We start from the raw sequence: 27,449 nt of genomic DNA, 5'->3' as shown, positions 1-27,449 counted from the left end.
CACATTTTGAATTTTGAGAGTGCTGAGCGTGTCCATCACAAAATAGCTGCGCTGTGGGGTGTGGTATAACAAAAGTTAGAGAGGCACCTGCCTGCTGGAACCTTACACTTTACCATGAGAAGTCAGTGATTTGCTGCTGCTGAAGATCACAATATTGATTTTACAGACACCGAGATGCTGTTGCCGTCCAATAGCAAAAGGGGGCAAAAGGGGGCATTCATTATGTACGAAGTGGCCACACCATACTCATTTCACAGAAATTGCACAGAAGGATCTTGGACTTTGCACCGTAATTCTCTTTCTAGGAAGGTGATTTTAAAAAATGAAAATTTGGAGTCTGGGACACCTGCCTAGAGACACCAGTGAGAGCCTTTGTAGATAATCGGTAACCAACTCCTAGGTTAATACTATCAGACTAAAGGAAAACAAACCCTTCAGTTTCTTAGGATTAGCCTTAACCAGTATGGCATCCCAGGCAAAAAATTGAAAATGTTCTTCTGCATTGCACCTGAAGTTTTACAGGCTTGTCAACATTGTTCCCAAGTAAATGTGGGAACTGGTTTTGTTTAGATAAATCCAGTTATTGGCACAGCTGCCCATCTTCCTTTATACAACTTGAGTTTAGGCCAGGCATAGGCAAACTTGGCCCTCCAGATGTTTTGGGACTACAACTCCCATCATTCCTAGCTAACAGGACCAGTGATTAGGGATGATGGGAGTTGTAGTCCCAAAACATCTGGAGGGCCAAGTTTGCCTATGCCTGTTTTAGGTTCATAACTTTTGGGAGGCAAGACTTACACTGATTTCAGGCAACTACAGTACTGTAAACAAATATATATTTGCATATTTGAAGTCTGTCCTTGTGTTGAAATTGGTGTGTGATTCACTTGAGTAAACATGGGCTTCTGCAGACATTCCCACCATCATTTATGACATGACAGCTGCCCAACCCAAATTCTGGTTTTATAAAAATGGAGGGTCTTACTGTAGCTGTGACCAGGCTGGTGTCCTCTTAATCTTCCAAAGTATCACCAAATCTAGTTAAGATTTCCTATTTTAATTTGGGTCCTGCCTCATGTGAAAGAGAAGTAAATCCCTTTCAGTTCAAAGGGGTTTACTACCAAGTAAGTGAGAGCCCAACTGCAGCATTAGCTGTGTTGGTGGTTTTTAAGCATTAAAACAAAAGGTATGAAAAGGCAATTCTACCGAAAGAGGTGTATTCTGTGCCGTGTTTTTTATTGGTGTGGGAGGCCGAGGCTGAAAATCATAAACTGCACTCTTCCACATTTAAGCTGCTGGAACGTGTGGGCAGCAAAGGTGATTGAGGGTCTGGAAACCAAGCCTTATGAAGAACAGTTGAAGGAGCTGGGTATATTTAGCCTGGAAAAGAGGAGATACGATAACCATTGTCAAGTATCTCAAGGGCTGTCACACGAAGAGGGAACGAGCTTGTTTTCTCCTGCTCTGGAGGGTAGGACTCAAACCAATGGCTTCAAGTTACAAGAAAGGAGATTCAGACTAAATATCAGGAAGAACTTTCTGACGGTAAGAACACAGAACACTTCTTCAACAGTGGAATGAGAGGTTGTGGACTCTCCTTCCTCGGAGGTTTTTAAGCAGAAGTTGGACGGCCATCTGTCATAGATGTCTGTAGCTGACCTCCTTTGTAATGTTTTATTTTGAAATCTTTCAAGATAATATTTTAGTTTTCTGTTATGTTGCTTTGACTGTATACTCTATATTTGACTTGCTTTGACTGTATACTCTACATTTGACTTTCTTCATATTGTTTTATTGATTTAATATGCTGTAAACCGCTTTGAGGTTTTTCTTAAAAATATAAAAGAAATTTATATATAAGAATATAAAAGAAAATTTAAATAAATATAAAAGAATAAAAATATAATAAAATAAAAAATATAAAATATAAAAGAAATTTAAATAAATTAATAAATGCTTCAGCTGAGATTTCTGCATTGCAGTGGGTTTGGACCAGATGACCCTGGGGGTCCCAATTCTATTAAATTAAAATATACAGGCAGACCTATCATAAGCCACAAGATATTATGGATCGATTTTTGCCAGTGATCACTCTCCCCGCCCCCCTTTGAAATAATTCTGTTCAAATAACCGTTCCCACGAGTTGAGGCAGCTGCGCCTGCGCGACAGCGTCACTCCCAAGCGGAGGCGAAATTAATAGCTCTCTCCCTCGTCTCATTGGCCAGTTCCTTGGAGCCCTTTCCCTGATTGGGTGAAAATAAGGGGGCGAGCTGGGATAGGCTAGAGAGAGGGTGGTCGGTTATGGGCGGGACTCGGAAGGCGGTTATGGGCGGGACCGACGGTGGCCGAAAAGGCCGGAGAAAAGCGAATGGCAACGGCGCTGCTGCGTAGTAACAGCCGGCGCCTCAGCCGTTTGTTGCCGGTGCCTGTTTCTCGCCCTTTGGGCAGCATGGAGGCCGCGGCTGCTGCTGCTGCTTCTCCCTCAGGCCCGGCCGCCGAGGCTGGTCTGTGGCTGGGGGCGCTTCGCTTCGACAACCGGGCGCTGCGGGCCCTGCCCCTGGACCCGAGCGAGGAGAACGTGCCGCGGCCCGTGTCGGGCGCCTGCTTCTCGCGGGTGCGGCCTACCCCGGTGCGCGGCCCTCGCCTGGTGGCCGCGTCCGCCCCGGCGCTGGAGCTGCTGGGCCTGAGGGAGCCTCGCGCGGCCGACGAGGAAGCCGAGGCGGCGCTCTACTTCAGCGGGAACCGGCTGCCTCCCGGCGCGGAGCCCGCCGCCCACTGCTACTGCGGCCACCAGTTCGGCAGCTTCGCCGGGCAGCTGGGCGACGGCGCGGCCGTCTACCTGGGCGAGGTGCTGAACCTGCGCGGCGAGCGCTGGGAGATCCAGCTGAAGGGAGCCGGCCTCACCCCTTTCTCCCGGTAAACCGCGAAGGCGCACGCCCAGCGACACACGCGTTGTTTTCGGGAGAGGGGAGTGGCAGAGACCGGCCCCCTTCTCTTAATCCAGGAAGGGCCGGATTTACGTAAACGCTAAACAAGCTATCGTTTAGACGCCCCGCTCTCTTGCCCCCCCCAATTTTTTTTTAAGTATTTCATTATTAATATACTTCTTCAAAATTGTATTTCAGTTCAACAATTACTTTGATAAAATACATACAGCGGTACCTCAGGTTACATACGCTTCAGGTTACATACGCTTCAGGTTACAGATTTCACTAACCCAGAAATAGTGCTTCAGGTTAAGAACTTTGCTTCAGGATGAGAACAGAAATCGTGCTCCGGCGGCAGCAGGAGGCCCCATTAGCTAAAGTGGTGCTTCAGGTTAAGAACAGTTTCAGGTTAAGTACGGATCTCCGGAACAAATTAAGTACTTAACCCGAGGTACCACTGTATTTTGTTATGTGCAAATGGCTTTAGATACCTGGTAAAGATAAAGGGCCATTAGGTGCAGTCGTGTCCGACTCTGGGGTTGCAGTGCTTTTCTTGCTTTATTGGCCAAGGGAGCCGGTGTACAGCTTTTGGGTCATGTAGCCAGCATGACTAAGCCGCTTCTGCCGAACCAGAGCAACGCACGGAAACGCCGTTTACCTTCCTGCCGGAGTGGTACCTATTTATCTACTTGCACTTTGATGTGCTTTTGAACTGCTAGGTTGCAGGAGCAGGGACCGAACAACGGGAGCTCACCCCGTTGCAGGGATTCGAACCGCCGACTTTCTGATCGGCAAGTCCTAGGCTCTGTGGTTTAACCCACAGTGCCACCTGCGTCCCTTTAGATACCTGTTAGGTTATAGCATATATTCAACACACAAAAAAGCTACAGTTGTTGACAATGGACAGCTGGACATATAAAGGGCCCCACCAACCTTCAGTAGCTTAGGGCCTCATCAAACTTAAATGTGGCCCTGAGAAGGCCATTGCGCACCATACAGTCTGCAGGCCTTTGTGTTGGACAGTGTGATTTAAATAAAAACAAAACCCATTTGGTTTAGGCTGGCTTGAGTCAATGTGCATTGGGTAGGGCCTGTTAATGTCCATGGAGGTGAGGGCAGCCCACCCCCCAAATCAAGTAAATAAATAAAAATATTCTAATGCAGAATTGTCCAGGCTACTCCTGGAAGCGAGAGATTACAGCGTTGGTTCCAGAATTTCATGCATCTAAAATAAAATGATAAATAAATAATACTACTCAAAAGTAAAAATTGTAGAAAGGTTTTCGACAGGTTTTTTCTGAGCACATGGGGTCAAAAGAAAGTAATTTAAAATGAACTTCTTGTCAAGAAGTTTCATTCCAGATCTGCTAGACAGAGCCAGTTGGGATGATGGCACCTAATAATAATAATAATAATAAATTTTATTTATATCCCGCCCTCCCCAGCCGAAGCCGAGCTCAGGGCGGCTAATAACATTAAAACAGTACAAAGGTACAGCACAAACAACACTCTAAAATCATTCAATATAAAATTGATTCAAATCAAGCCACTGGCAACCATTGTGCCAGAGCTCCACAAAGATTGCCGAGGGAGGGAGTCAGGCTGTGCCCTGGCCAAAGGCCTGGTGGAACAGCTCTGTCTTGCAGGCCCTGTGGAAAGATGTCAAGTCCCGCAGGGCCCTAGTCTCTTGTGACAGAGCGTTCCACCAGATCGGAGCCACAGCCGAAAAAGCCCTGGCTCTAGTTGAGGCCAGCCTAACTTCTCTGTGGCCTGGGACCTTCAAGATGTTTTTATTTGAAGACCGTAAGTTTCTCTGTGGGGCATACCAGGAGAGGCGGTCCCGTAGGTACGAGGGTCCTAGGCCGTATAGGGCTTTAAAGGTTAAAACCAGCACCTTAAACCTGATCCTGTACTCCACCGGGAGCCAGTGCAGCTGGTATAGCACCGGGTGAATGTGGTCTCGCAGCGAAGACCCCGTAAGGAGTCTCGCTGCAGCATTCTGCACCCGCTGGAGTTTCTGGGTCAGTCTCAAGGGCAGCCCCACGTAGAGCGAGTTACAATAACCCAGTCTGCAGGTGATCGTCGCATGGATCACAGTGGCTAGGTCAGGGCGAGAGAGGTAAGGAGCCAACCGCTTAGCTTGGCGGAGATGAAAACCTAACATAAATGCTTGCTACCTGCTGCTCCTAACGTAAATCCTGCCTACGCCCATGTCACTGGCTCATGCAGCCTGTTGTTTTCTCCCTTCCTTGACAACTTGAATCAAGGTTTAGATCCATAACTCGTCTTTATTAAAATCACAGAATTGTAGGAGTAGGGCGAGATCCCGAGGATCATCTAGTCCACCCCCTGCAATGCAGGAATCTTTTGCCCAACGTGACCTTGAGATTAAGATTCTCATGCTCTGCTAACTGCGCTATTAGTTAGCTATTGTCAAGGATGCATAGCATACCATGAATAACAAAGTATGAGCAGAATTCATGCCCCCGCTCCAGTTGCTAAAGGCTGCTTCATGTATATCCACTTTGCTGCTGCATCATTTAGCGGCCTGCAGAAGAACATGTGAAAAGTTTCCCCTAAATATAGTACAGTTAGTCTGCAGCATACACACATTTAACTTGTGCACATTCAGCTTTATTAAGGTTACCAGATGTTTTTCAATGAATCCGTGGATACTTTTCAACTTCAATGGATTTTGTATAGGGGCAGATTTGTAAATCCACAGACTGTCCCTGGGAAATGGGGACATCTGGTAACCTTAAGCTTTATGCGCATTGCAAAAAAAAAAATTGTTTAAAAAAGTGGGACGGGTTTTGGGAAAGACTGGCAATCTCTCTAGCCATTGTACCCAATGTGTTTTGGCTACACAGTATGTGATTTTGGCTTTAGGTGTGATCCCCTGAGGGCTTACTTGAGCTCTCATAAAACATCTGTATTGAGATGATAACATGACTTGGTATGTGCAGACACACTAAGGCAGGGTTTCCCAAACTTGGATCTCCAACTGTTTTGGGACTACAATTCCCTACATCCCTGACCACTGGTTAGGGATGATGGGAGTTGTAGTCCAAAAACAGCTGGAGACCAGGTTTGGAAAACCCTGCACTAACACACTTCACTGAGAGTAAGTAATTGGGACTTTTGAGTAGACATGTCTAGAATTGAGCTATAAAGTGAGCAGAAGTAGCTTAATCCCTGCTTCGTTTTTTACTACAGAGCAAGTATACTTCTTTCTTCTGAAATAAAATGCTGTCTAAATGCCTAATTATTGATACTGAGTGAATTTGACCATTCTCATCTGTTAATTATGCTTTAAAAATATTTTAGAGATTATTATTTTTTTTAAAAAAACTTATTCTAGTATCTTATTAATTTAATTTCAGACAAGCAGATGGTCGTAAAGTTCTGCGATCAAGCATAAGAGAATTTTTGTGCAGCGAAGCAATGTTTCACCTAGGAATACCTACAACCAGAGCTGGAACGTGTGTAACATCTGATTCAGAAGTTATTCGGGACATTTTTTACGATGGAAATCCAAAAAAAGAAAGGTGCACAATTGTCCTGAGAATAGCACCCACGTTTATTAGGTAAATATCCTGCTTTGGGTTTTATATTAAAACAGGTATTATATACAGTTTTGATGTGTTACAGATAAACTGTCTATAATATTGACATTTCAGGTACCTGTGACTTTTGCCTACTAAAATTGTAGCTATTAATTACTCATATTTGGCTCTAAAATATTGGCCATCGACAAGTGATTTGGCGCCCAATACCGAGTTGCAGTTGCAGCCCTAGTAGTATGGGTAAAAAATTAAGAAGTCGTTCTCCAAATGCTTGTTTGGGGCAGAGGTGAGCTCCATATCTCATAGAATTATAGAAATAAATTGGAAGGGATCCCAAGGGTCATCTAGTCCTGCCCCCTGCAATGGCAATTCCATCCTTGAAACACAATTCAGTCACTTGTCTCTAATAGCCAAGAAAGCGATGAGGTTTCAAAATACTTATAAAGCACATCTTTCAGAATTGGGGCTTACTAATTAAATATTCTGTTTCTCTAGTAAAACTATACCATAGCATTTCCTGTTGTTGCAGTACATGGAGCTAAATAGCAATTTATTTACTTTTTGTTATTTTAAAATATATATAAATAAACTATACGGGGCGGGAACCCTCAATGAAATATATTTATATCCCGGTGATATAGCACAATAATTGACAATCCTTTTATTTAGGTTTGGATCATTTGAAATTTTTAAAGCTACTGATGAATATACAGGACGTAAAGGCCCCAGTGTTGATAGAAATGATATTCGAATACAAATGCTTGATTATGTAATCAGCACTTTCTACCCAGAGATTCTACAAGCGCACACAGACAATAATGTCCAGAGAAATGCTGCTTTCTTTCGGGAGGTAATAATTAATTCTTACTATTTTTATAAAAAATATGTTTGCATTCCACTCCTTGGAATGCTAATCTTTTCCAAATTATATGGTCTGCAGTGGGCTGATTTTTCACCCTTTGACATCCTGTTAACATAGGCAAGACAATTTTCATTCACACAGCGTTGGCAACTATTAGTCTTTTATTCTCCATAGGAACTCTTAAGGATCTGTGGAGATGGCATACATGGATGGGAAATGTTCAACACACATTTGCAACTGCCTGTTTTTTAAATATTACTCTACTTAATATGCAGTGTGTATGCAAGCATAAAGTTCATAGATGAAAAGAAATTGAAAATCAGCTTGTATTTTTAAGGTAACAAGGCGGACAGCAAGGATGGTTGCCGATTGGCAGTGTGTTGGATTTTGTCATGGTGTGCTCAATACGGATAATATGAGTATTATTGGACTTACAATTGACTATGGACCCTTTGGCTTTATGGACAGGTTAGTGTATCTCAGTATCTTCAAAACATAGATTTGTTATATTGACTGGATCAAATGAACTGTGGAAGAAATTTAAATGTATGGTATGTATGTTTTCAGGTGACCCTTGTATTCACTTTTACTTGTTAGTGTTAATGGAATTAATCGAGGATAATTTTGCTGTATAATGCAGCAGCAGTGTGATCAACCTTGTTAGATCTATAGATGTTGAAGGTTTATATTGGTTACCTTGTACTTTATCCCTGTTCAGTAAGATTAAACTAGGGAAGAGGGAAACTGTAATGGTTATAAGGGGTTACTTGTGCGTAAGTTGCTGTTACTGCTGGTTAGATCGCCTGGTTAACCTTGCCTCGGCTGACAGCCTTTCGCTCCGTGGCCGTTCAGTCGCTTGCAGAATCCGTCAGTGGGCGTTTCTTGAACCTCTTCCAGCAAAGAAGTTGTTTGACGCCAAGTCTCCGCCTACTCTCCCTGCGCGGAAATCTTCTGCACAGGGAAGGAGTGGGCAGAGGCGTGCCTGTGCTTTCCCCACTAGTTTCGGGCGAAGAGTCTCGGAGACCCCTCTCCGACTCCTCCATCTCCCTCCCTTCTCTACTGGTGTTGCACTGATTTCCTTCCCCTCTGCTGGTCCCCTCTCCTGCATCGCTCGGGAGCCTTGCCTCCACCTCTCGCTCTGATGTCAGTTCCCTGACAGAAACAAAGTATTTGTTTGACATGGTGATACACAATAATTCTTAAAGATGTAGAGTTGTATCCAATTGGTGTGCACTGACAGAAGACTGTTTGATTTAGCAGAGCTTCCCGCCAGCAAAATGGGGATTGAGGCTCTTTTCAGCAATTGCCTGTCCCCCTGAGGCTTCCCACAACCCCTTCTCTCCCCCCCAAAAAACTGCTCTAGCGGGCTGAGGGGGAACCCTTTTGGAAATGCTGTGGGAAACTACAAGGGGAGGAGGAAACAGTCTGCATTGTATTTGTACATTATCTAGTTACTGCAATATTACTATTCATTCATATAAACTAAATATTAAACCAAATACTCCTGTTTTGCAGATACGATCCTGAACATATTTGCAATGGTTCTGATAACGCAGGGCGCTATGCTTATAATAAGCAACCAGAGATTTGTAAGTGGAACCTAGGCAAGCTTGCTGAGGCCTTAGTCCCAGAGCTTCCATTGGAAATCAGCATACCCATCCTGGAAGAAGAATATGAAGCAGAATTTGAGAGGCATTATTTGCAAACAATGAGAAAAAAGCTAGGATTAATTCAGCTCCAGTTGGATGATGATAATAAATTGGTTTCTGATTTATTGGAAACTATGCAAGTCACAGGTTAGTGTGCATTGTATATTAATATTTAAAATAACAAATTATAATTCATGTGATGTTCTGCATAAAACAATTCAAATCATCTAAATTAATACTCTGTAATTAAAGACATAATGCCAATACATGATAAAACAGTTTGAACTGAATTATAGAAACAGCTAAATAAAGTTCCCATTAAATCTGTTTCATAGGTGCAGATTTTACAAATGCTTTCCGCTTGCTGAGCTCTTTCCCAGCAGATTCTGATCCTTTAAACCTGGAAGAGTTCTTAGATAAGATTTCAAAGCAGTGTGCATCCTTGGAAGAACTGAAAGTTGCATACAAGCCTCAAATGGACCCCAGGTATACTAAGCTGTGATATTGTGCAAAGTTCCTGTGTGTTTTAGGATTAGAGGAAATAATAGATTGACAGGTTATATATTTGACAGGTTGCATGTGGACAGTAACAGATATTTTTTTTTGTTCTCTGCAAGTTTATAGTTCCAGATTAATGTGCTAGTTCTAATCTGGAAAACTGGAGATTTGTATTTCAACTTCTGGATACATTTCTTAGTTACTGTATTTTTTGCCATATAGGACACACTTTTCCCCCTCCAAAAATGAAGGGGAAATCTGTGTGCGTCCTATGGGGCGAATACAGGCTTTCGCTGAAGCTTGGAGAGCGAGAGGGGTCGGTGCGCTCATGTTCCTGTTTTCTTTTTCTATTTCTTTTTTAATGAATATTTCCTTAACATTAAGTAATAGTATAAAATACAGCAATACAATAGCAAGCACTCATGTAGTTCCTGTCAATCTGTTGCATATTTCATTGTTTATTTTCCTGTTTTCAGACACAGGCACCTTTTTACATTTTGAGTTTAAGAAAAATGGTTTCTCTTTCCCTGTTCTCATTATGGTTTTTGCTCATGGTCCTTCTGTCAAGAACTAACATAAATAATGGTTGCTTTAGTAATATGCACATATTGAAGTTTATGTGGCATGCAAAACATTCCATGTATAATTAGATTTTTAAAAACTTACTTTACAAACAGAATATAGGAACCTATCAATAGTTTTAAAGTGTTCAGTACATGCAATCTGCCTGAACAAAGCTGTTCGTGATATTGGTACTATGAAACAATTTAGCAGTAGCAAGTTTGTGCTAGGAGACAGATCTATTGAAACAAAATCTCTGAAGTCCATGTTGTTTGTACCATGGGATGTGTTCACTCCCCATTATGGTGCACTCACGATGTTTCTAGGCTGGGTTTTCAATGTTCATCGACCATTACCCAAATTGCACATGAATCCTATACTTTGTTATAAAATACTGTTGTTTGATGCATGATTTCCCAAGCCAGCTTCACACCAGTTGGAGAGTTGAAGCGTTTCCTAATTCATATACAGGCAAGGTATTTCACTGTTTTCTACGAACGATATCATGACATTGGTATTATGAGGAGTTCCAATAGTGCAGGGATGCCCAAACTTTTTTCAAAGAGGGCCAGATTTGATGAAGTGAATATGCGTGAGGGCCAACCAAAATTGTTGAGCTTTTTTAAGGATTTCCCCCCATGGGGATCAGATTAAATCGACCAGTGGACCGGATTAGGACGTGCCTGCAATAGTGCATTTCCATGAGTTTCTCCCATTCTTTTTCCAAACAGGCTGATTCAACATAGAGAAGCCACGGGTTCCTAAACAATTAAGACAAAGTTGCAATCTGACAAAACCTGCTTTATTAGCTGCATTTTTTAATGTATTTCTATTTTGCCAGTAATGAAAGAGATGTTTTCCACCACTCTTCAGAAAAGTGAAGAATTTTTTGTTTTTTTCATTCATTATATTTCTATACCGCTTTTCTATCCCCCCCCCAACAAAATGGTGATCAAAGCAGCTTCCAACAAAGAAACAGGGATGCATTTCAAACAAACACTGCAAATACAATTTCATAAAAACATAGCAAAACATGGCAACAATTTCATCAGAATATAGCAAAACGAAAACATAATAACATACAAAAATAACACATTTCAGTACTATATATATAATACAAGATTATATAAACAACATAACAGCAGCATCCAGTAGCAAAAATAACAAGGGAGCTTCACAGTTTCACCATAGTCCTAGAAACCTTTCCCTCACATGATGTTGCTCTCCAGCAGCAGCTCTCCTCCTTCTTTCAAGACCAAAGGGTAGGCTAGGTGGAAACAGCCTTCCCATGAAGCACTCCAGTGGCACTCTGCACGTGTTGTTCTTCAGTCTGATATTTATGCATCTAGCAAGTCTCCAAAGGTTGCTACTGCTTCATTGTTGCTTCTGAGTTGCATTGTATTGGTGCCTGCCCACCATTAATTAAGGTTGCGTTAGTGCCAAGTAGAAATAAGGGACAATCAACATTTCAAATTGGTGTGTCTGGTGTTAGGCTTTGTGTCCTGAATTCTGTTCATTTTTACTAGGACAATGGTGTGTTGCATCACTGAGTTCCACCTGTTACCCAGTTAAGAATGTTACTGCCCGTTTAACTGCAGACAATGATCTGAATGTCAAGGCATTGTTCGCCATTGTGTCACAGAACCTGATGCTATCGTCATTCATTCTTTTTGCAAAGCCTTGTTTTGACAAACACTTTTAATGGTTGTTGTCTTAAGATCTTAGTACGCAGAAGTGAGTTCAGAACAACTAGCATGACTAAAAGCTTGTTTCCATTTGTCCTGCGGAGTAGCTGGAGTGAAATCGGAGACTCTTTGCTGTAGGTCCCACCTTCTCATAGTTAGTTGTGGTGATGCCAATGATACTTGCTGTTTTGCCAACAGCATTTCGACCATATTTGACTGTCAGGATCCAGGAGACTTCTTGACAAGAAAATTACCCTTTCTGAAATCCTCTTTAATTTCATCCAGTACCTGGCAAATGTCACAGGTGTATGGTTCTCCAGCATGCATAATTAATATGATAAAATAATAAGTAATAAAAAATGATGCATAAGTAATATGATAAAAAGAGGGGTGACATTGCTTGGAAAGAATCGAGACGTTAAGCCCCTCCTTGTGCTTGTTCATATATGCCCACCATAACAGAAAAATTAAAAAGATATTGTCCATAATGAAAGAAAATATTGTCCTTTAGGTCTGGATCACTAGCTAGATATGAGATTAAACTGTTCACATCACCACATGCAACTATTTTAGCCTTTAATCTGTGTTGTTTTTTTAAATTTAAAAATGCAGTAAAATGACTACATACAAATTCAATACAGCAGACAATACACCAATACATAGTGTAACTTAGTCTTTAATCGTCAAGTTAAATGAAGTTCCACAACTAGAACATTACTGTCAATGTATTTTGGAATGTGTACTTGTTCACCCTCACACCTCTGGCATACCATTTGCCTAATACCACCTGTTTTGCAGAACTAATAACCAACGTATCACCTGGTTCCTTACAAGCATCAATATCCCTGAAGACTTGGGTGTGTTGACCCAATACCTTTCACAGGGTTGTTGTCATACATAGTTCACCCAGCCAAGCTGTCAATAAGTCTTGGTATTTGAGAGCAGCTCACTTATTATTAAATTTGCACTACAGTGAAAAACATATAAGCTAGCCATCAAAAATAGCATTGAGCTGAAAGTTAAAGGATAATATGTGGGGGAGTTCACGTTTTAAAAAACATTTTCTATTTCTTTCTATTACTTAGCTTTTAATTGATTTCCAGCATTGTTCTCTTTGTTGACTGCTTTACTGTTTCATTTTTAGTGGAAACATGCTGCCCTTGTGCATGTTTAGCGATTTCAGGCTGTAAAGACAGAAATATACCCTGGCATTCAGGGTATATGAGCAGAGTTCATATATATGAGCAGAGTTGCGTAGCTGAAATGTATGACAAAACATGTCTGCTAATTTTTTTTCAAAATTCCCCTTAGAAGTCAAATATTTTGCCTGTACCCTTATAATTCATAATTTAAGGAATTGTATGTTTTTTAAGCACAACTTAACACACAACTCACAGTAACTGATTTCTAATAGTCTTCCATTTCCCCCCTTCCCCTTTTTTCTAGACAGCTTTCAATGATGCTGATGTTAGCCCAGTCTAACCCACAACTTTTTGCCTTAATTGGGACAAAATCTAACATAAATAAAGAACTGGAACGCATAGAGCAATTTTCTAAGCTACAGCAGTTAACAGCATCTGAACTGGCTAGTAGAAATAAAGGACACTGGAAAGATTGGCTTCAGAACTACAGGTGAGACTAATGGTTATGTACTGTGAAATGCAAATATATTTCTATTTCTATATATTTCTATATGCTATTGATACATATGTGCATAAATGTTTGTTGTAAAGGATTTGGCTATGATTTCATGGAAGCACCCTAAGGCTTTCATGTTGCAGCATTTGTTATCAGAATATATTCCAAATAAGATCTTTAAAATTGTCTTCTTGAAATGAATTGTTTGTATTGGCTGTGTAGCATACAATGCTCAAATAAGTTTTCAGGATGAACTCTCAGCCTTGTGCTCTGGATGTCCTATCAGAGTGCCTTTTTAGACCTGTCCTCTTAAATGATTCTTCGTTGTATGCTCCTGAGTCTCAGGATTGTGACAGAAGCAGTGTGTGTGTGTGTGTGTGTGTGTGTGTGTGTGTTTGTTAGTTTGTTTAAAACTCACCCATTATGCGAAGCTTTCTGTGTCCTTTCAGAGTTCGGCTAGAAAAAGAAATGGAGCAATTTGGCAATTCTGATAACTGGAGTGCTGAGCATGTGAAAATTATGAACTCAAATAACCCAAAATACATATTGAGAAATTACATTGCTCAAAATGCTATAGAAGCAGCAGAAAATGGAGACTTCATGGAGGTAAGCAGTATTGCTAAATCAGGCATCCCCAAACTCGGCCTTCCAGATGTTTTGGTGACTGCAACTCCCATCATCCCTAGCTAACAGGACCAGTGGTCAGGGCTGATGAGAATTGTGGTCCCAAAACATATGGAGGGCCGAGTGTGGGGATGCCTGAGCTAAACGTTGCAAAATAAATATTGAGAGGTATTGACCAGATATGGAATCCCCAAACTTTGGCTTTCCCCTGGGGACAAAAATAATATAAATACAGTTGAGGTTTGGCGGTAATAATTGTACTCCTCCTTTTCCAGGTAAGGAAAGTTTTGAGGCTCCTAGAAAAGCCATATGAAGAAGACTTGGAATGCTACAATGAGGCGACTGAGGATCCTGAAGTAGAAGAAGTGGGGGCTGCCGCTGCTGAGTGCAGTTCAGCATCCAGGAGAAGAGTTCCCTATAGCAGTAAACCTCCACTCTGGGCTTCAGAGCTCTGTGTTACATGATCTTCCTAACTGCCTTGTTTGTATTTTCCACAAAGGGATAGTGATCTTCCCGAGTGGAGATTTCAGCAAGGTGTATAGAAGTGCTATTAAGTCTCAAACAGATGGGTCGGATGTCTTCACAGTCAAGCCGTATTCATTTTACTACTTGTGACCATCACAACTGTCCACGCACACTGTTGAAAGACAGACCAAAGTTTTATCTTTTATTCATCGCAAAGTGCAGTTATATTTTTTCCGCCCTGATCTGTGAACATCCAAGTGAAATCTGTGTTTGTGAAGACAAAAATAGCAATCCAGATGCTGGAATTATTTTTGTCTGAAAATGAACTAATAGTACTTCCTGGCAATATATTTGTAACATTTTTTATTATTATGCAGGGATATCTCTCAATGGGGAGTGGGTTTAAGCTCATCATTGCTTATTCTAAGCTATGTTTCATTTAATTGTGTAGTTCATTTATTGTGAACCTTTGTGTTTAAATCAGGTTTTTAGAGAAATTATTTTTGGGTCGTAGGGAAAATATGATGGTGTATATTTTAAAAAATGGAATGAAGAAGAAAACTAGTTTCAGTATAAATAATTTACATATAGTGGCATACTAAAGCATATGGTTCAAGACTCTATTCTGGGTCTCTGCGTGCAGTTTGAGTTACTGGATCAGGAATAGTTAATGCAATCCCACAAAAAGAGGCTCCATGCTGACAGCACCAATTGTTGGAATAGTGGGGAAATTACTCCCCTCTGCCTCCTGTAGGTGTTCAGCATTGACAGTAAAGAGCATGAGTCAACAGGTTAATTTTTGCCAAAATGTATAATGTATAAATTGCTTTGTATTTGAACAATGCCTTCAAATGACGTATGCTTTCACTCTTGCATCTCAGATAACCTATTTATTTCCTATGTAAACAACTTTGCTACCTCATGGAAAGTCTTCCGTTCTCGCGCTTTTTGCCTTTTGTGGCAATTGAGTTATATTTTAACTTAAAGCTTATTTCAGCTTCATCGAAACAGCTGCATGAAAACATGGCTGTTCTTCAGAGATGTGTTAAAAGAGGTGTTGCTCCAATACATCCTGAAGGCTGTGACTGTAGTACTAAGGTCTGTTCTTTATAGTCAGTATCCCTTTAAAATCAGTAGGAATGTACTGGAGTGTCTTTCTGCCTTATAATGTAAACGTAGACTAGCAGTTGGAAAATAATACGTTGATGTGAGTTATTGACAAATGGCAGGCGCAGGAATTTTTGCAAACAACTGCTAAACTTTTCTTGCTTTTAATTTAGAGTTCTGTACACACAAATGAATGAATAGGGCTATTATTAATTGGTCTTGCTGTTAGCAGATCTTAATTGTGGCTTCTGAGGGTCTTCTGTAGAGTTTTAAATTAAAAAAACAGTGCTCAGGTCAGCTGTTGTGAATGGAATACCTGTTGCTCACAATCAAAATTACTTACTTTTTATGCAGTTTTAGCAATAAAAACACGCCACGTGAATGTTTTTATGATACTTTTAAGTATTGCACTCTATACCTTTTGAAGGATGTTGTGGACATTTACTCATTCAGCAAATAATAGCAAAAATCTGAAATCTAGTATCCTGAGCTGTGTTCATTGAAAATAAATTATTTTGACCATGCTTATATTATAAGTTTGTACTGTGTTATTTTTAGACTAATTAAGAAATCTGAGAAATTATTAAAATGTTCACTACTCGCAGGTATGTCCATTGTCGTTATATTTCTGAGAAATCCAATGCTGAAGTTTCTGGATCTTTGTTAATTACTTATTTACTGTATTTCACCCCACTTTTCAGAGGATTGTCTCCCAAAAAAGGCTTGTGTCGTTTTTTTAGAGAGAGAAAGATAGGCACTGACAATCAGGCTCACAATGACATGCAGGAAAAAAGAGAAAAGATGGGAAGAGAGCATTTCTATAGGTGGTGAGTTATGAATGGGTGTTATATGCAGTTGGGGGTAGGCTGATCTTCCCTTGGTGGCATTTTTGCCGGCATAGCAGTTGGAGGCCCTTTCCCCTTTGCTTCTGCAGTCCCAGATGCAATGAAATACAATCAGACATCAGCAGTAAAATATCAGTAATTATTTACACATTTGTACCTTTTCCCCATCATTCATAAAGAGACATTGATCAGAAATGGCACATAAGTAGAAACTTTGTATTTTCCTTTCGTTCTAGCCATATATTGCCATAAATACATTGTGTGTGAAGAGCAATCATTGCATTTTGGGTCTCCTTTGCACACATCTGTACCAAATCTAGGAGCTGCTTGTCTCAGAAAGAGATCTATTGTCATCTACTGGGGGAAATAACAACAGAGATTTGTGGAACTACCTGGGAGACTGTTTGGATCCAGATTTTGGCACTTAGTAGACCCATTGAAATCAATGGGATTGAAGTTAGTTGTAACTATTCAGCTCTATTAATTCCAGTACGTTCACTCTAAGCTTGACTAAGTTTGGGTCCAGGTTTAATGATTTACTTAAGGCATTTGTTTTTGTGCAGACATGTTGCTAGGCTAAACTGGCAGGTCTATACAGATGCTTTGGGAGAGGTAGAGGTTATAAACAATGAGATTAGCGGAAACCAGCAAAAGTACAGCCTGTGACAATTACATTAAATGTAATTGTCACAGTCTGTACTTTTTGTGTTTACCTATAACCTAACTTTTTGTGTTTGCCTATAACCTCACTTCCTTCTCCGCTCCTCCCCCTGCTGCCCACCCCAGCCAATTTATCTGCTAATTTAGGATAATGCATCTGCTGAAGTGGGCTCTGGTCCACAAAAGCTTATGCCATAATACATTTGGTAGTCTTTAAGTTGCCGTTAGACATTCTGTTGGGTTTGTAGCAGCAAAGTAACACAGCCTTCCCCTTCTGGAAATCCTACTGGAAAGGTGATCAAGTGTGCTTGGGCGTGGACCCAAGACAAAGGTTTCACTAACAAGGTTGTGTGTGTTTTATTTGGGGGGGGGGTCGTTCAAAAATCTCGTTCTGCTAATATGAATCTGGAGGGATTTTATGCATAGTGGAGAGTATTTGCTGTCTGTCGTTTTTCCTGTTTAATAACCATTCTTAGTCTTAGCATTGTGGAGAAGGAACTTCATAGCACCATCCTGTACATATCTACTCTGAAGTAAGTCCCATTGTGTTCAGTCTAGTTAACTTCCAGGTAAGTGGGAAGTGGATTACATGTTTGCAGAGAAATACATAGGATCTGATCTCTTTTTTCCTCCTCTCTCCATTTAGTCCTTGACGCAGTGTAACTCGCATTGTCTGTGCCAAATCGATGACCAGACAGGCATACACACACTCATTTATCACACCAGCAAATTTATAACTGTAAAATGTTATAAGAACAGTCATGACTGTTATTTGCCTCTGTTGTTGCTGGATGATCTATGACCAGTCTTACATTTCAGAGACAAAATGAGGTTAACTCCTCTTTATTCACTTGCCATTAATGTCCCCTAATGACTCTCCTTCTGTTTCCTTGACAGAATTCTTCCTTGTGGATATAGTATTGTGAATCTGGGGTTTTTACCATAGGGCTAATTTAAATGTGATGTGGGACTTTGTGAGCAGCATGTACCATATTTAAAATGTACCATCAGGCCCTGGACTGACTGCCCTCCATGCTCACTGCTGAATTCACCTGAATTGGAAGGATTGTAAGAGAGCTTCCTGTTCTACCTGAGCTTTGCTTGAGCAGCAAGGTCTCTGGCTTGCTCCTTAACCCCACTTCCAGGTTTATCCTCTGCCTCTGACTTCAGTCTAGGCTTGCCCCTTGACTCTTGCCACCTAGCTTCCCTTACAATTATGACTTCTCCTTGGTCCTGACTGGCTTGCTGGCCTCATGGCTTCTGGTTCCTAGCTGTTGGCTTGCCTTAGACCCACCTGGCACTGTTGTTGTCGTTTAGTCGTGTCCGACTCCTCATGACCCCATGGATCAGAGCATGCCAGGTACTCCTGTCTTCCACTGCCTCCTGCAGTTTGGTCAAACTCATGCTGGTAGCTTCGGGAACACTATCCAACCATCTCATCCTCTGTCGTCCCCTTCTCCTTGTGCCCTCCATCTTTCCCAACATCAGGGTCTTTTCCAGGGAGTCTTCTCATGAGGTGGCCAAAATATTGGAGTCTCAGCTTCAGGATCTGTCCTTCCAGTGAGCACTCAGGGTTGATTTCCTTCAGAATGGATAGGTTTGATCTTCTTGCAGTCCATGGGACTCTCAAGAGTCTCCTCCAGCACCATAATTCAAAAGCATCAATTCTTCGGCGATCAGCCTTCTTTATGGTCCAGCTCTCACTGGACCAGCCTGGACTCTCACTGGACCAGCTCTCCAGGCGAAATTAGAGCTCCCCCCAATGTTGTCCCCCTCCCCCAGATTAAAATTGTGTATGTTTGCCAAGACATTCAGGTACCCGTATTTTAATAACCAAGTTTCCTCCAACAACTGTCAACCCTGTTCTTAGGGAACTGCCATAGTAAATTCACCAAAAACTACCATAGAGATATCAACATTTTCAAAAATAGGGGGTCCATGGTTTGGCTTTTGAAAAACAAAGGGCCTGCAGTACTTAGCTAACTGGGAACCACAAGTATGTGCTGTAATGATTCTATGGTTTCTCAGATATAAGCTGAACTTTGCTATGGAAAGCAATAGCTATACTGTATTATTATTATTATTATTTATTTCAGTTATGAGAATGAACCTGTGTTTCCAGATCAAGAGCATTGCGGGGGTTTTATTAATTCTGGATTTTCAGCAAGCCGGGACAAAGGTAGTAAACAAATCTATTGCCACTTTCATTGATGCCCAAGGGCAGGGAATTTTTTGTCCATTTGAGGGTCACATTGTTGTGGGGGACCTTCTGGGACTGGAGCCAGATGCAAAAGCAGGTAGAGCAAAGGACGTGGCTCTTAGCCAGGTAAGTAAGAGGCATAATCATGGTTCAGGGACACATTCCAGCAAGGTAGAGGCACTTGAGGAGGGTGTGGAACAGGCCTGGGGAGGGGAGTGGTCTGAATGAGGGGGTGTGTCTCAGGGAGGGTGAGAGAGAGTGGGATAGAGAGGCCTGGAGGACCACAGCTGACCCCTGATCCAGAGATTCCCCACCCCAGGTTGAAGCAGAAAAGCCAAATATTGAAGCTTTACTTCTTTGACTGGGCCTCCCTTTTACTGTCTGGCTGCGATGCCTCTGGCAGTATGGAAACAGCAGAGAATGAATGAGAGGAAATGTGGCAGAAGGAGTTCACTCTGAATGCCAGTCTTTGCTAAAGAAGGCTGCCGCACAAGTTACCTAACTGGAGAGGAAATAACTTCCTTTCATCTGGAAATACCCCTTTAAAAACTCAGTTTTCTGGCTGTCCTCCAGGTGAAACTACTAGAGCAACAATCCCTAGCCTGATCCCCTTCAGGTGTTGGACTACAGCTTCCTGGCCATTGGCTGTGCTGCTGAAAATTGGAGTGCAACATCACCTGGAGAGCCACAGATTGGGGAAGGCTGAGCAGAGAGAGGGGAGAGCAGTCCTGGGGCAAAAAGGTGCAAGGGAGTTGCATATTTCCACTTTTCTCCAAAATGAAAGATAGCACTGGTGTAAGGTCTGCTTATCTCAAATATAAACCTTTGTACAGCAGTGCGTGGGGGGGGGGTGATGTTTTTGCATGAAGACAGGAATGTTTCTTAACTTTGTACATAAGTAAAGTTAGACAATTTCATTTTTACAGTGTTTGTAGCGGTCTAATATAAACATAATTTGATCTCTGCAGGCACAACCACGGCGGGTGGCTCAAGGTAGGTGTTGTTTTTTTGTTGTTCATATTTTAATGATCATTAACCTATTTTCATGCAATGTGGGGGCACATCTCTGTTTGATAAACATGTGACTGGGGCCTTGATTCACGATAGCTTATAATAATAATAATAATAATAATAATAATAATAATAATAATAATAATTAATAATTTATTATTTATACCCTGCCCATCTGGCTGAGTTTCCCCAGCCACTCTTGGCATCTTCCAATCGAGTGTTAAAAACAATACAGCATTAAATATTAAAAACTTCCCTAAACAGGGCTGCCTTCAGATGTCTTATAAAATAAACTGAATGGAGAGTCATATAATTGTTTGTAGAGTTGGGAAGGGACCCCAGGGGTCATCTAGTCTAACCCCTGCAGTGCAGAGCCTCTTTACTTCCTGTAACCAGTTTTAAGAGGAAGCAAAGTGGTGAAAACACAGGAGAGGTTGGTCATTGCGAAAAACAGGGCAAGATGTGACATAGTGGGGGGTGGGATTATTTGCTTTTTAATTAAGTGTTATATAGTATTTTGGTGGTTCTGATGGCCTTTGCAAGCATCAGTGGCTAGAGATCTTATTCCTCGCATTGATGTACGCTTCAGTCAGAAAAGCGGCTGATAGCAGAGATAATAAGGAAGGAAAAGAGCTGGAGAATGACTTCTTGTTCTTCTCTGCATGTACTGCTGCAGATGAGTGGCATTTCATTAACGGCACTTAATGGAAGCTATTCCTATGTGCTGCATCACTCTGAAATTAAGTACCACTGTTTGATCCTTCAAGGGCCGGGGAAGAAACACACCCTGACACAGCTTGTGTGAAGGACAAATTATGGCTAATTCACAAAATTCCTGGCTGTGGTTTTTGCTTAAGTACAGTATCATCGGCCTTGAGAAACAAGATGGATCATTTGGGCCTGTGATCGCATCCTAGCTAGATACAGTTGCAGCTGAAAAACTAGGAGCAAGAGGAGGCTACGAAACTGGTCTCTCACATTTTAAACCTTATTTGGGTGTTCATTGGAAAACCCACAGAGGAAGAATTGGGCCCACACATGCTATCTCAGCCTCCAGTGTCTCCATCTCTGCCAGCTTCATCCCCAAACTTTGCAACTTTAACAGGAAGGTCCGGCACGAGATTCTGCACACATTGGCTGAATATATTTCTAACTAAGAAACCTACGCTATCAGGGAAGAGTCTTTGGAAGTTCAGTTGAATGCATGAATTCCCAAGTTTCTGAAACAAATCATGCTTGGCTCATAATACCCCAGAATATACCAGAATAGGTAATTACATATTTGGATGCAATTAGTAATTACTTTTTGCCATTTGCTTCACCCCACTTCCCTTAAGCACAGCTAGGGGTGGGGAAGAATTTATCTTCAGTTCACATATAAAGGTGAACCGCACTTTCTAAAACAGAGGAACTGAAACACATCCAGCCTTTGAAAATTGCACTCTATGAATTTTGCAGTGCCTAGTAATTTGTGCAAAAATGCATACGCTAAGGTTCAGTGTCATAAAAGCATGTATTAGCAAAATAGCATGCAATTATAGGTTATATTTGGGGAAATGGATTGACTAAAATGTATGTATTAAGCAAAACAGCCTATCAGTGTGTATACTGGGAGAAATTAACGCTTAAACGCTGATGCATTTTCATAAGGATTTTTTTAAAAGAACTTTTGTTAGTTGATATAAAAATGTAGAGAACTGAACTCAAGATGGGAAGAAACCCAGAGAAACCGAAACTGACAGATTTACACATCCCTAAGCCCAGCCACCAACTTCCCTTGACTCTCATCAGGTACCACTGAGCTTTGCCCTTATTCTATCAGGTTCCACCTTATTATCAACCAGCTTCTGCCCTTAATTCCAAGGCTCCATTTTGCTGTTCACACATTCTGAGCTGCAGGAGTCTCATCAGCCTTACTCATTCTTTCCATTACAGGACCTGATTGCACAGCGATATTTGCTGCCAATGCATCTCTCCTCAGCGGCGTTTACATGATCAAACCAAAGCATTTTCATAAGTCTTTTGAGGTAAGGTATGGTTCTACAATTACATTCTGAGCCGCAGGTGTTATTGAGAGCCCCTGTTTTTACAAATGCCTTGTCTTCTGAACAACTGCATGATCTGGAGGTCTGGGCCTGTATACTGATGGCACACAGATCTACCTCTAACTTCCATAATCTGATCCTGGAGAGGCATTGGAAACTCGAACTAATGTCTGCAAGGGGGAAGGAGAACTTAATTCAGTCAATTGAGAGAGCTGGCAGGTGGTGTACAACCTGCCTCCAAACTTCCTCTGAAAGGTCAAGTGTGCAGCTTAGGTGCACATCTGGAGCCACCATTGTCCTTGAATTTTCAAGTTGTGTTTGTGGCCATATTTTATAAATTTCATCTGGTTTGCTAGGTTTGGCCATACCTGGTGAAGGCAATTCTGACTCGTACCCTAACTGCATCCAAGTTGGTTACAATGTTCTCTCCATGGGGGTATCTAGATATTTTGGAAACGCCATTTGGTTCAAAATACAGTCATAAGATTGTTGGTTAGTGCAGCATGGCTGAATCATATTACACCGACCCAACACCAGGTTCACTGGTTACCTATTGGTTTCTGGCTTCAGATTAAAGTGCTGATACTAACCTGAAAAGTCCTAAACAGCCTCAGGTTACCTTAAGGCCTGCCTTTGTGCATACAGCTGAGCCCTAGACTCCTGTTGTCTCTGGTCAGACTTTGCAGGAGTTCTGATGGGTGAGTGCCAGGATGGTGGTGCCACAACTCACGCAATCCTATGGAAAGCCATCTTGGCTCCCTTTGCCCACTTTTGATAGTCAATTGTGTTTAGGATCCTATAATTCAGATCGGTTACCTACCAACGTAAATTTCTAGGTATTCTGTGAAAAGAGATACGATGGTGGATGGACTATTATCCAGCGACGCAATGGACAAGGGGTGTATGGTGGACCTGAGAACTTTCAGAGGTGGATGTCTGAATACGAAAAAGGATTTGGCCATGTTGAATGTAAGTAAATTATTCCCCTCAACTAAAATCTTTTGATCTGTGGACTTACTTTTAGACGTCACAATATGTGCACAAATGGATCTTATTGATTGACTTCAACAATCAACCTACATGTGCAGCATTTCTCAAAGGTCTCAGGCAGAGGTCTTTTACCCCATCCCATTTTGCCACCTAATTATTTTCAAGAGGTGGCAAGGATTGAACCTGGGACCTTCCACATTCAAAAGCCTCTGCTATGATCCTTTCCCATGTACGTACAAGTAGAAAGTAAAGGTAAAGGGACCCCTGACCGTTAGGTCCAGTTGCAGATGACTCTGGGGTTGTAGCACTCATCTTGCTTTATTGGCCGAGGGAGCCGGTGTACAGCTTCGGGGTCATGATGCCAGCATGACTAAGCCGCTTCTGGCAAACCAGAGCAGCGCACGGAAATGCCGTTTACCTTCCCGCTGGAGTGGTACCTATTTATCTACTTGCACTTTTACGTGCTTTTGAACTGCTAGGTGGGCAGGAGCTGGGACTGAACAGCGGGAGCTCACCCCATCATGGGGATTCGAACTGCCGACCTTCTGATCGGCAAGCCCAAGAGGCTCAGTGGTGCGCCACCCACATCTCTAAGTAGGAAGCTGAAAACTGTTGTGGGTCTCAAAACTGCAGGCGTTTATTTCCTTGCATTCAAGATGATGTACAGTTGGCGATGGATACATGAAAGCACAACTTTATATTTTCCAGTTGAACATTGGCTAGGGCTTGTCTACATTCATGCTCTGACCCACCAGAGAGACAAAAAATGCGAGCTCCGAGTGGACATGAGAAACTGCAAAGGAAAGAAAGGCTATGCTGTATACAAGACCTTCGAAATTGGCAACGAAGATGAAAAATACCGCCTTTCTTTGGGGAAATACAGAGGGAATGTGGGTAAGAGATTCAGTGATGATGTGTTCAATGACTCCCATGTTTACCAGTTTAGCATCTCTCAAAATCGGGTCCAGAACCAAGTAAGCTGGAAAACAAAGACATTATTGGTAGGTTGCACCCCTGGAATAAAATTCTGATTTTCCTGAAGCAGCTTCTCAGGCAGGATTAACCTTCCAGAGCCATTGTAGCCACTTAGAGTCACTCTGGCCTGGTAGCAATGCATTCATGGTTTTAAATAAATACAGCTGCCTTTAGATAGGTGTGTAGTGGCTGGATATAAGCATAATTTTAGCAAGAAGTCGAAAGACGTATCGGTACATTTTGTGATTGAAAATAATTGCAAAATTAAGGAAAGGAAAGGGGAAACTCATATATGGTCCTTACCCAACTGCACTTTCAAAATTGATTTTGATCCAGGGGATGCCTCTTCTAATAAGAGAGGTAATTTTTGCTGATTCCCCCCCCCCCCCAACACCTCCTAGAAAAACAGCTTACATGATCTGGGGAACCCTCTCCCCAGGACACAGTGGAAAATGGAGAGGGTCTGCAGGGCAAAAAGGGAAATCCCTCTGAAAATCGTCTTCTGGATCAAAATACTTAAATGAGTGCAATGGTCCCAGTTGGGTTCTATCTGTTCATAGATTTTATATTTGGTAAAAAATAAGAATTATACAATTATTTTAAAGGGGGGAGAACAAAGAGTGTGGGTATACAGTATTATGAAGGTGACTGTTCCAGTTGCTTCCGTTTAGATGCTACACAGGTTCTGGCAGTTGATAAGGGACATCTTACCACTTCTACGCCTTCAGTTCATGTGCAGGAAGCTTTTGGCCCTTTAAATGTTGCTTCCCTATATCTCTCATCAACCTTTAATAACGATGTTTGCTTGACCTAATGAGCCTTGTAGTTCAGTAACTTCTGAAGGACTGAAGGCTCCCCACACTTGCTTCAGCCCATACTACTCTTGTTGCTTTTCTTCAGATAACCAAACAATACAAATTTAGGGCTGCGTTGGGACGCGGGTGGTGCTGTGGGTTAAACCACAGAGCCTAGGACTTGCCAATCAGAAAGTCGGCGGTTCGAATCCCCGCAACGGGGTGAGCTCCCGTTGTTCGGTCCCTGCTCCTGCCAACCTAGCAGTTCGAAAGCACGTCAAAGTGTAAGTAGATAAATAGGTATCGCTCCAGTGGGAAGGTAAATGGCATTTCCATGCGCTGCTCTGGTTTGCCAGAAGCAGCTTAGTCATGCTGGCCACATGACCCGGAAGCTGTACACCGGCTCCCTCGGCCAATAAAGCGAGATGAGTGTCGCAACCCCAGAGTCGGTCACGACTGGACCTAATGGTCAGGGGTCCCTTTACCTTTACCTTGAAGCAAACACCTGGTAATTTGATTCATACTATATTTTGCAAGGGCATTTTAGTTACCATAAGGCAGTTTCAGAGCCAAGTGGAGAATGCCAGCTGCTCTAGACTGACACCTCCTAATCGCAACGTGGTTAAGATTGTAAAAAGGTGTGTTAAATCACCAAGGAGTTCAATACAATTTGTAAAAGCTTCAAGAACAGCCTGCTGTTCTTTTAAAAACGTGTGTATTTGTTTTGGTGTGTTGTCATGTTGACATCTCCAGGGTTATGGCAGTTAGAATTAATTTACTCTATCCAAAAAGACAAAAAGCAGAAGTATTGTGGAAGAAACAAATTATACCACTAAGCCAATAAGAATTTGCCTCTCTTTGCCCCAAATGCCCTGATGCAGGCAATTAATGAGACTAAAATTTAGGGGGTTTTTTTGTTTGTTTGTTTAGGAGATGCATTCAGAGGGCGTGAACCCTCTGAGAATCAAGATGGCAATTTCTTCAGTGCGGTTGATAGTGACAATGACGACTGTGGCCCATGTTTTGTGGGCGATGAAGCATTCGACAGCTGTGCTGGCGAGCTCTACGGTTCTGGGTGGTGGTTCAGTAACTGCGGCATGGCGGATCTCAACGGGATGTGGCATCCCAAAGACAGCTGTAGAGGTTGGGTATCTGGCGTGTACTGGAAAACATGGAGTAATATTGATTCACTGCTATTTAGTGAACTCAAGATAAAATGTACTTAGCTGTAACAATGTCAGACTCTCCAGCCTGAGATGGCTTGCGAGTTCATTTCCCTTTCTGCAGCAATTTTAGTACTAAACCATCCCAAATCGCTGCGTATGTAACATATAATCAAGTAGCAAGTCTGACTGATCTAAGAAATGAAGTTTCTGCTAATTGATTGAAATTTTTCTAGTTTTTCAGTAGACGTAGTCCCCTTCCCCTCCCTTTTTGCCAAAACCATTTCAGCAATAAAGAACATCTATTTTAGTGCAGTCATAATCCTAGATGTACTACTTCTGTCCCCTGTAGAACAAATTAGCTAGGAACCCACACATATTTCCATCAAACCCCAATGCAAAAAGAGAGGATTAAAGACCTTGCTTAGTAACAGGCAAGACAGTAGAGATGTGTCATCTGTGCCTTAGCAGTGCAACAGCTCCCCACCAGTTAATTTCCCTCTTTGATTATTCCCCAAATAGTTGCACCAAATTTCAAAGTTTATGGAATTTCTCCTCCTGGCAAAAACCAGACGTTTTGTGTGCTGCTTGGATGAATATTTCGCTCCCCCACCATTTTCTTCCTTGAAAAAGAACTGCAGGCTTCTTTGCTGCTAGGACTGCACACAAGAACCAAGCTAGTTTTTTTAAAAAAAATTTTAGTGGGCAGGGGTGTTTTATTACTGTTGCTTGATATCTGCTCAGCTTTGTATGCTTTGCCCAGCTGAATGGAGGCCGCAAAATCCTCACCTACTGCCCTAGATAGAATAAAAGTGTGTTGTTACCAAAGCTAGGAGAATTTAGAATTTGGGTTTTACAGCTAAATGGGCTGGAGGAATTTAGGAGACAATGTCATTAACTCTGATTGCTGTTGTCAATGCAATGATTAGTGCATTCCATTAAACCATAAATTGGTTTATGCAATGCAATTTATATCACATTCCTTTGTTGCTTTATTTCCTTCAATTTTCAGAATATGCCATTTGCTTTTTTTCAGATTTGATAAGGCCGTTAAGCTTTGTACACCAATAAACCGATTGATTCATTCCAGTTATAACCTTGAGTCTGTGGCCATCACTAGTTGTGCTTTAACTTCCTATTCCACTGGGTTGCTGCTCTTATTCTCAAATCTGTTTCCTGAGAGT

The 27,449-nt window shown here is 41.8% G+C and overlaps 2 protein-coding genes and 1 long non-coding RNA gene across 4 annotated transcripts; 2 read left to right on the top strand and 1 right to left on the bottom strand.

Annotated features, from left to right (window-relative positions):
- The first annotated feature begins 2,331 nt into the window (after positions 1 to 2,331).
- On the top strand, positions 2,332 to 15,066 carry SELENOO (selenoprotein O). Its single transcript, XM_081927737.1, has 9 exons — positions 2,332 to 2,916; positions 6,311 to 6,514; positions 7,163 to 7,343; positions 7,693 to 7,823; positions 8,871 to 9,151; positions 9,340 to 9,490; positions 13,195 to 13,380; positions 13,836 to 13,992; positions 14,286 to 15,066. Exons 1-9 carry the CDS (start codon positions 2,369 to 2,371, stop codon positions 14,472 to 14,474), a joined length of 2,028 nt encoding a protein of 675 aa, XP_081783863.1. The 5' UTR covers positions 2,332 to 2,368; the 3' UTR covers positions 14,475 to 15,066.
- On the bottom strand, positions 9,931 to 11,881 carry LOC309379086. Its single transcript, XR_014172359.1, has 2 exons — positions 11,276 to 11,881; positions 9,931 to 10,072 (listed from the first exon to the last, which is right to left on the bottom strand). It is a non-coding gene; the product is annotated as an uncharacterized lncRNA (long non-coding RNA).
- Positions 15,067 to 15,633: 567 nt separating the features above from the next.
- LOC309379037 (angiopoietin-related protein 5-like) lies at positions 15,634 to 26,406 on the top strand. 2 transcript variants are annotated; one of them, XM_081927885.1, is made up of 7 exons: positions 15,634 to 16,409; positions 19,184 to 19,266; positions 20,256 to 20,280; positions 22,234 to 22,325; positions 23,180 to 23,312; positions 24,042 to 24,227; positions 26,033 to 26,406. In XM_081927885.1, exons 1-7 carry the CDS (start codon positions 16,358 to 16,360, stop codon positions 26,326 to 26,328), a joined length of 867 nt encoding a protein of 288 aa, XP_081784011.1. In that variant the 5' UTR covers positions 15,634 to 16,357; the 3' UTR covers positions 26,329 to 26,406. The 2 variants fall into 2 exon arrangements, with proteins under 2 accessions (XP_081784011.1, XP_081784010.1); XM_081927884.1 differs by lacking the exon at positions 15,634 to 16,409 and having other exon boundaries at positions 17,929 to 19,266.
- The last annotated feature ends 1,043 nt before the right edge of the window (positions 26,407 to 27,449 follow it).

This window comes from Podarcis melisellensis, assembly GCF_964234715.1.
Source record: "Podarcis melisellensis genome assembly, chromosome: 10".
Lineage (NCBI taxonomy): Eukaryota > Metazoa > Chordata > Lepidosauria > Squamata > Lacertidae > Podarcis > Podarcis melisellensis.
This window is presented reverse-complemented; position numbering and strand designations above follow the sequence as displayed.